The sequence below is a fragment of the Nestor notabilis genome, unplaced genomic scaffold (assembly GCF_000696875.1).
Source record: "Nestor notabilis isolate BGI_N333 unplaced genomic scaffold, ASM69687v1 scaffold27930, whole genome shotgun sequence".
NCBI lineage: Eukaryota > Metazoa > Chordata > Aves > Psittaciformes > Psittacidae > Nestor > Nestor notabilis.
Window position 1 is genome coordinate 1 of NW_009911099.1, and position 8,366 is coordinate 8,366.

Here is an 8,366-nt window from a genome sequence, read left to right on the forward strand (position 1 = left end):
TTTGCTTTAATTTCCTCTTTACAGGTGTTCCCTCTCAAACACTACCAGGACAAGATCCGGCCTTACATTCAGCTGCCGTCACACAGAAACATCACCGGCGTCGTCGAAGTCATCCTCGGGGACACCAAGGCCTATGTGTTCTTTGAAAAGGACTTTGGGGACATGCACTCCTACGTGAGGAGCTGCAAGAGGCTGAGGGAAGAGGAGGCTGCCCGGCTGTTCAAGCAGATCGTCTCTGCTGTAGCTCACTGCCACCAGTCGGCCATTGTACTCGGTGACCTCAAGCTCAGGAAATTTGTCTTCTCCAATGAAGAAAGGTAAGTGGTTGTCACCAGCCAGCCCTGGGGTGAGTGGGGAGGGAGGAATGTCACCAGCCAGAGACACAAAAGGGAGTGGAAACGGCTGCCGTGTCAGCCGGGCATCACTTGCAAGCGATCTGAGTAGGTCCCCATCACGTGTGTGGAGTAGGTCACGGATCTAACCGGTACGCGCTGACTCTCAGTTAGATCTCAACTGATGAAAGGGAGGAAGCTCGCCAAGAGCTTCCTCTCATTCAGCAGAAGTTCAGTGAAACCCACTGGTAGACAAAGGGATGATAGTTCGGGTGCTCATTAGCGCCAGAAGATGTCATGTGTGCCACTCATTCAGCGTGAAATGAATAGAAGGCAGAGAGGAGAGGAGGGAGGCTGGGGCGCTGTGCTGGGGAGGGGGAACGTCCCCGCTTGGGGAGCAGGAGGTGCGAGGAGCTGGATGCAGCTCTGGTCCCTCCCTGGGAGAGCCACAGTGCTCGGGAGGGGTCTCCTTCCTGGGATCCCCTGCTCATCAGGGTCTGCTGCTCACCAAAGATGCGCTGTGTCCTTCGAGGCTTTTATCCCTCCTCACTACCGGTGGTGGTGCTGTCTGTGCCCCTGTGCCCATGCATGTGGGCACGCACAGGAGGGGGAAGCTGCAACAGCGTCCAGTATTGCTTTGGGAATCCTGCACTTGGGTAAAACTTAGCCTAAAGCCTAGGTTTGTAGAGAGGAGACCCACAACCTGGCTGTTACATTTAGATTGGGGAAGTAATTCAGTATTTCCCTGGAGTGCTTGCTGCTCCGGTAGTGCCTCACCGCATGTGGCAGAGCCAGAAATACACTTTTAATCAGCAAACCTGACTCTGGCTCCTTGCTTATCCTGTGGAAAGCTAAAAAAAGAAGTAAAAGCTGTAATGGAGTTGTGCTTAATCTGATGAAACTGGAGGTGATGTTACTGAAGCAGAAGAAGACGCATTTTCACCTTTTTTTAACCAGGCTACAGCTATTCAGGGTATCGTTTATAAACGCGGTAGGAAAAAGAAGCAGCGCTGCCCCTCTTACACAGACACAACCGTATGTTGACGTGCAAAGAAAGCAATTCCTTTGAAGGAAACTATTGCAGCTTTTCCCGCCCATGAGGAGGTGAAGCATTTGCTGCAATGTTACATTGCGCACGGTCAGTGTGGAAACCGCGCGTTGCACAGGCGGGTGTCATGTGCGCGGCGTTTGGCAAGAAGAGGGTTAAGCAATGGCAGGCGGGCCCGGCGCTGGGCACAGGTGCAGTTTCAGGGCTCCCGCAGCCAATCCCGGGCCCACGGTTCCCGTTGAGTCATATTTTCCGTTTGCAGAACCAATGGGTATTTGGCGAGGTCACGCTGAGGACAGGCTGCAGCCGAGCCCTGCCAGTGCAAGGGGTGGCTGCTTTGCTGGTGTGGAGCGTCCCTGTTCCACCCAGAACGGGAGGTCGGGGTAGAGCCACCTCCAGCTGGGAGGTGTGTGGGGGGGGTGCGTGGTACCCTCGGGAAAGGCACGAAGAACAAAGGACTATGTAAAGTGGAGAGCTGAAACGCAGCACTAGGGAGAGACGTCGGTCCCCTGCAAGCGGGGAAGGGAGCTGGGGGTCGCAGTGTGCAAAGTCGCGCAGCTGGATGCTGTTTGCTCAAAGTCTGAACCACGAATAGCAGCGCTGTAGCCAGTTAAACCCCTGCAGTCACAGTGCAGTCTGTGCAGATAGAAGGTGACTTCGCTGGTGTTCCTCGAGAGCCCTCTGTGCTTTCAAAGTCCCCAGTCCATGAAATAAGCAGGCGTCGCTGTGCGCCTACTCAGCGCACGGAGCTGCGCTTCCATTACATGGGTCCAGGAGTCCAGGCAGCTTCTCTGCTGCACATGAGAAAGCATTTCCTTTCCTTTTCGTTATGCCAATGCAAGAAGGGGTGGGGGGCTCCCCATGCTCCCTTGTGCCTGGCTGCTGCTGTTTCTAACCCTCGGCTTCCTCTCCTGCCCTCCCTAGGACTCAGCTGCGGCTGGAGAGCCTGGAAGACACACACATCATCAAAGGCGAGGATGATGCGCTCTCAGACAAGCACGGCTGCCCGGCGTACGTCAGCCCTGAGATCCTAAACACCACCGGGACTTACTCTGGAAAATCAGCCGACGTGTGGAGTTTGGGAGTGATGCTCTATACCCTGCTGGTGGGACGCTATCCCTTCCATGACTCGGACCCTAGCACTCTGTTTTCCAAAATCCGGCGTGGACAGTTCTGTATTCCTGACCACATCTCCCCCAAAGCCCGATGCCTCATCCGCAGCCTCCTGCGGCGGGAGCCCTCAGAAAGACTCACTGCTCCAGAGATCTTGCTTCACCCTTGGTTCGAGGCGGTCTTGGAGCCTGGATATACAGACCAGGAAACGGGAACTTCGGATCAGATTGTTCCAGAATACCACGGAGACAGTGACGATATTAGTTCCTTCTTCTGCTAACCACGAAATCTCACAAACCTCAGCGGTTCTCACCTCCGGCATCTTCATAGGGTTTCATTTTTCCACGTTTGCAAGCGCAACAGCATCTTAAAGTGCCAGTATGGTCAGAGAAGTGACCTTGTTTAAAACAAACGCCGACCTGTAGATCTCCGCTCCCTGAGCGCACCCAGTTTCATCCTCCCACTCTGCTGGTAGGTCGGTCCCACCAGCCCTGGAGGACCGGTGCAGCCTTGTGAGAGCCCCTCAGCTTTTCTCCCGCCTCCCTCATCCTCCACCGGTGTAACTGGTCGCATCCTGGCTTCAGAGTCTTACAGCTGGCCAAGGGGTGAGACAGAAAGGCAGCCCCTTCTGCTTTCCCATGGGGGTGCAGAGGCCCACCTGCGATGTGTGTGGGGGGCACGAGGAGCGCCTCTAACTGAGCAAATCTGACACAAGCCGTAGGAAGGGGAAGCGGCTCAGCCACACCGAGTTGCAAAGTAGCTTTCTGACTGTAAGAGCACTTCAGTGAGGGGAGAGGTCTCCGCCTGCCACAGTCAGCTGCCTGCTGCTCCTCCGGCTCATCTTGCTTTCAGAGGCATGAAGCTCCTACATCCACCTGTAAGACAAACCACTGCTGTGGCTCTTTCTGAAGCAGAAACGGGTGGATCTCCTGGCCGGATCCCCTCCGATTCCATTCGCTGACTGGGAAAGCGTTTTAAATAGACTTAAGCCTTGCATTACCATGGTGTAGCCTATACAACTTTATGCCCTCAGCAGGCTTGTCAAGTAGCAGGTCTTGTTAGCTCCGAGTGCCAAAACATATCCGTTTACCAACCCGTAACACTATCGGCTGGGGCGCCTTCCCTTGGAAAACAATAAGGGGTATCTTGTACAGTACCTATAAACATGTCGTGTTTTCCTACAGGCTCAACTCTTAAAAACATCACATCCCTTCTCCTCTTTCCCCCTTCCACCTCCCAAAACGTTAGTCTTAAGAGTAAAATCTCCATATGCCCTTAGTTGATTATTCAGGTATGTTGTTTGCCCCCAGCTACAGGGGTTATTCCCCCTTAAATTTTATTTTATTTTATTTTTTGCATGATTATTCATAGTCTTTCCAATGTGCGTGGATAATGAATATATCTAAATCATTAGCTTCCTGGGTTGGGGGTCAGTAAAGCTTAGTCCTGCCGAAGATTTCTGCTTCGTTTCACATTTGTGTCCAGTGGCTTATGCAAAGAGGTGTCCATTCGCCTTAGGCGAGGGCACGGCTTCGGGAATGGCCGTGAGGTGGGTAACGCATGTCCCTGATGTGACACAGGTCGAGTAAAGTCATTTTAGGGTTAACCCCTGGCGAGCTGCAGCCCCACCACGCGTTGCGAGAATACCATGTATACCTCATGGACTGTGTACTTTGTACATACCTTACTGTTTTGGGGTTTTGTTTTCTTGTTCTGTTGTACTTTGTTTGTCCTAATAAGAGGTGTCGAAGAGCAATTTAATGTGAATTATTGTTGGCAATACTAACTTGACAGAATCATGAGCATTAAGAGCAGGGCGCCACAGCTCTCCGTTGCACTAAACCTCTCATGATTGCTTGACATTTGTATCTGTGATACAGTTTAACCCTTCTATGAGAAACAGTACATTTGTATATATTGGTAGAAAGTTCTGCCAGAAAAGCTAAAAACACTATGTCCAACTTGTAAATATGTATATGTATGTGGAAACCTGGATGATAAAGTCTGACTTGTAGAAAGTTTTAATAAACTTGGTTTCATAATGTTTGTCCCCATTTCTTGTGGTGTCTCGAGGGGCACACAGCTTGAGTATGCCTGGTTTAATCTGAAAAAAGGGGGATCTGCTCATCTGTGGTCCCTGTGCATGCTCCAGTATGCCTGAGCTGCCAGGGTCTGCCTGGGGTTGTGTCCCCGTGGGGATGAATGGGGACAGGGGATGGTTCCTGCCTCTTGCGGGGTGGAAAGGGCTTGAGATGCCCCCGGAGCTATGTGAAACGGGGTATTCTATTCATCTGATAAACAAGAGGGAGAGCAGTTCCAGCTCTGTCTCTGAACTTTAGAAACCCTATTGCCTTTCAGCACATGCATTCACTTCCATCTGCACCCTGTGAGCAGAAAATGCTGTGGCACTGCACGGCTGTCACCCTGCACCTGTGTGAGTGGCAATGTGATGCTCAAGCCAGTGGAAAATCAGATCTCAGGTGTCTAAAAGTGAGCAGCCAGAAGCAGAGGCAGCAGTTGAGGACATTGGCTTTAATGGGGAGCTGGAGCCAGTGGCAGGGTCTTGAGCCCACTGCTGGGAGGCAGAGCTGCGGGCACCTGGTGCTCCCGTTAAAAATGGAGAGAAAGATTATTAGAGCTGCTTTTCTTTGTGGTGAGAAGAGAGGGGTATAAATAGCAGCAGTATCAAGGTTAGAGAATGTGCTTTCCTGAAAGAGATCAAGCCACCCTTGCAATCCACCCGGAGCGGTGAGATCATCGCTCACAAGTAGAGAGGAGGAGGAAGAGAGTCTTGATTTTTATTTATACTTTGCCTCATGTTTAACTTTGTCCTTTTGCTTGAAATCTGTTCACCAGAGCAACTGCTTCCAGGCAGCTCTTTGAGCAGGAGCAACTTTGGAAAGGATTTTGCTTTTAGAAAGGGAGTGGAAAGAGAAAAAGGAGGAATAGGGACCTGGTCGGTGATAAACCGGAGTGCACTGACTTCAACTAGCCACCTTGACTCCCACTCTGAGAAACCAGCGATCTGTGCAGTAAGCATATTTTCTTAGCACTTGCTGAGTGAATGTCAGGCACCAAAATATCTCAAGTTACTTTACTGATGTTATTCTTCCAAGACTTGTAAACATACATGCGCCACATAGCCTGGCTGATTAAATTACCCCCTGCCCTACGATGCTTTCGGGCTTGGACAGAAGCCCTGGTGCATCCATTTAAAACAACTGCAGAATGTTTGTGTTTCGGTGAAACCTTGAAAACTTTCAAAACACCTTTTTTTTTTTCCCTCTTGCATTAAGTCACCCTTAGTAGGTGAATGTGTAGGCCATCCCGTGACTTTATTTCACATGAGCTATGCTGCAGAGCAATTAAAATAAACGCCAAATTGTAGTAACATCTGCAAACAGCCTCTGTGTTGCTTTAGGGATTATAATGCAACATCCGTTTGTACAGCAGAATAAATTGCTATTGCTTCGTTACCCCATCGTTTGTATTATTGTATACAAAGTTTCAGAGCATGTTGAAAGCACCAGCATATTAAGTGATTAAACTTTGATGGTGGGTGTGAGAACTTTAATTTATGCAATGCATACATTTCTTTTTGAGAGAGTCATAATTTGTCTATTTTTAAATGGCCCTTTTGGATAAGGAGCGTAGCATCTCTTATGCATTTCTCAGACCTGGTCACTATTTTCATCTTGAAGTTGCAAGATGTTGCTGGTCTCTGAATAGTGCTGGGAGCCTTCGGCCCTCTGTCTGCTGCTGAAAACACTACTTTCACTACATCCTGGGCCCCATCCGAAACTGGCATCAAACCACTTCCCAGTTAGGATAGATCTTACATCCCAAATATGTATTTTTTATCAGCTCTTGATACTTTGGCTGCATTTTAGGCATGAGTTCAATAACTTGCTTTCAAAGTAGCACAGCAGAATTTATAAACCAGCTTCCTCCTAAAGCGCCAGGTAAAACAGCCAGCTCAGCAAGCTCAGCTTTAAGGTCAACATCTCTTTGCCAAGCAGGTGATACTGCTGAGGTTATTTGCAGTTAATTAAGAAGGAATGGTAGAGGTTCAGTTCTACTTATGATTAAAAAAAAAAAGCTCTGATTTTAGGAGAACACCTTCAAGTCAGTCAAAGGCACTTCTGCACCCATGTATTATTTATGAAAGAAACGGGGAAAAGAGCAATTTTTTATACTGATGTAGAAGATGAAGATTCATTGCACTTGGCTGGATCACAAAGCTGGTGCAATGCTTTTCTCTAACTCTGCTTTAATAAACTGAGGGTAGGCTTGAGGGGTAACTTCAAAACCACATTTCATTCAATCAGTGCTGCATTCTGTCAAGCAAATCTCTGCAGATTATCTCTTTATACAAAAGCAGATTTTTTTCTCACTTTTTTTCATGCTATTGCAGTCTGTCAGGGAGAAGCCCCAGCTTTTAGCATTATGGCACTGCACAGATTTAGCAGCACAAAGAAATCTCCTATGCAAATGCTTCTTACATGTATAACGTTTTCCTAGCGAGCGCTGAGAAGAATAGCTTGACATATAACCACGGTCTGAATTAAGGGCTTTGCTAAATGCAACATCTCTCAGAACTATTGTTGGTAAAAGTACCATGAAATTTGCAACAGTTCTTACCACGATTCCTCCATAACTTGCAAAATCCTGGTCTCCAAGTGGAATCCAGAGTTCAGATTTCAGCCAGGATCAATTTTTGTTGCAGCAAAACGGCAAATCCTTCAGGATATGAGTTCACAGCGGGAACATTTTCTTTATATATTTTTTATGAAGCCAGCTATTTAGAAAATGCCTTTAAGAAAACTCATTAGTTTTCATTGCCCTGTATGTATTTATTTACAGTATTTAACCAGCTAAACAAGCTAATGTGCAGCACTTCATTTCCTAATTTGGCTTTGAAGCTGGAGCAGCCGAAGTATCAATTACATTCTGTCAAATGCAAACATTAACATAACTGTATGAAGCAATCATGTTTCTAACAACAGCAAGCACTGCCCAGAGGACCAAAATAAATAAAATTCATAGAGCAAGAGGTAACGCTTTTCTTTACGGCAGGATTAGGGCTGGTGAGCACCCGCATGCTTTCCTCTCAAGGGATGTTTGTCTCGCCCAGTTGTGGAGGCAGCTCCAGTGCTGAAATGCAGGTGATTAATAAGGCACTTGCTCACCAAGGGCACAGTCTCATCACAGCGGGTGTGGATTTCTGCATGCAACTCCCACTGTTATTAATGGTTAATTAATGTGTAATTTGCAGAAAGGGATGAAACCGGGGCCTCGGCAGTGTGTTGTGAGCACACTCGCAGGCTTATCGTTCGAAGAAATATCAGGGTGACACGAAGGGTGGGTGACAGAAAATACGTGCTGCATGAATCAGCTGCCCCGTGTTTATCAGACAGGGCTGTTGTGGGAAAAACATTCACCTCCACCGACTGCCGTCTCCTGCCAACAACAAAAGTCGAGTTTGATAAATTATTAGTGGAGATGTTCTCAGTGGCTTTGCTTAGATTTTACTCCTCTTGCGCAAATTGCAGATTAGGAAAGGATTAAGTAACAACAGTGTGGCTAAAGTATTACACATCGCGCTGGCAATTAGCCAAAGAATGTAGCATGCAAAAGCTGACATTGCCTAAGAAATCAAATATAGCTCTGGTCACCACAGAGAATGACTCTTCTCCACCACCTGAGGTAGTTGCTCAGTTTCTCCTATGTCACCCGGTGTCTTGCAGCAGCAAATTGTTCATTGCAGGGCATTTATTTCTTTTCCTTTTCATTTTTTTCTCTTTTCTTAACTTCCAGGTAGGGACAAAGTCATAAACATTTGGATGAATCACAGAAACCATAAATGTAATTGA

General features: G+C 47.9%; 1 protein-coding gene across 1 annotated transcript; it reads left to right on the forward strand.

Moving 5' to 3' along the window:
- The first annotated feature begins 27 nt into the window (after positions 1 to 27).
- On the forward strand, positions 28 to 2,773 carry TRIB1 (tribbles pseudokinase 1). The gene is made up of 2 exons (XM_010013106.1): positions 28 to 317; positions 2,305 to 2,773. The coding sequence occupies exons 1-2, from the start codon at positions 163 to 165 to the stop codon at positions 2,771 to 2,773; spliced, it is 624 nt and encodes a 207-aa protein (XP_010011408.1). The 5' UTR covers positions 28 to 162.
- The last annotated feature ends 5,593 nt before the right edge of the window (positions 2,774 to 8,366 follow it).

Coding starts and splice junctions, on each gene's coding strand:
- TRIB1 (XM_010013106.1), top strand. CDS start 163: ATGCACTCCTACGTGAGGAGCTGCAAGAGGCTGAGGGAAGAGGAGGCT. Junction 318..2,304: donor GTCTTCTCCAATGAAGAAAG/GTAAGTGGTTGT, acceptor TGCCCTCCCTAG/GACTCAGCTGCGGCTGGAGA.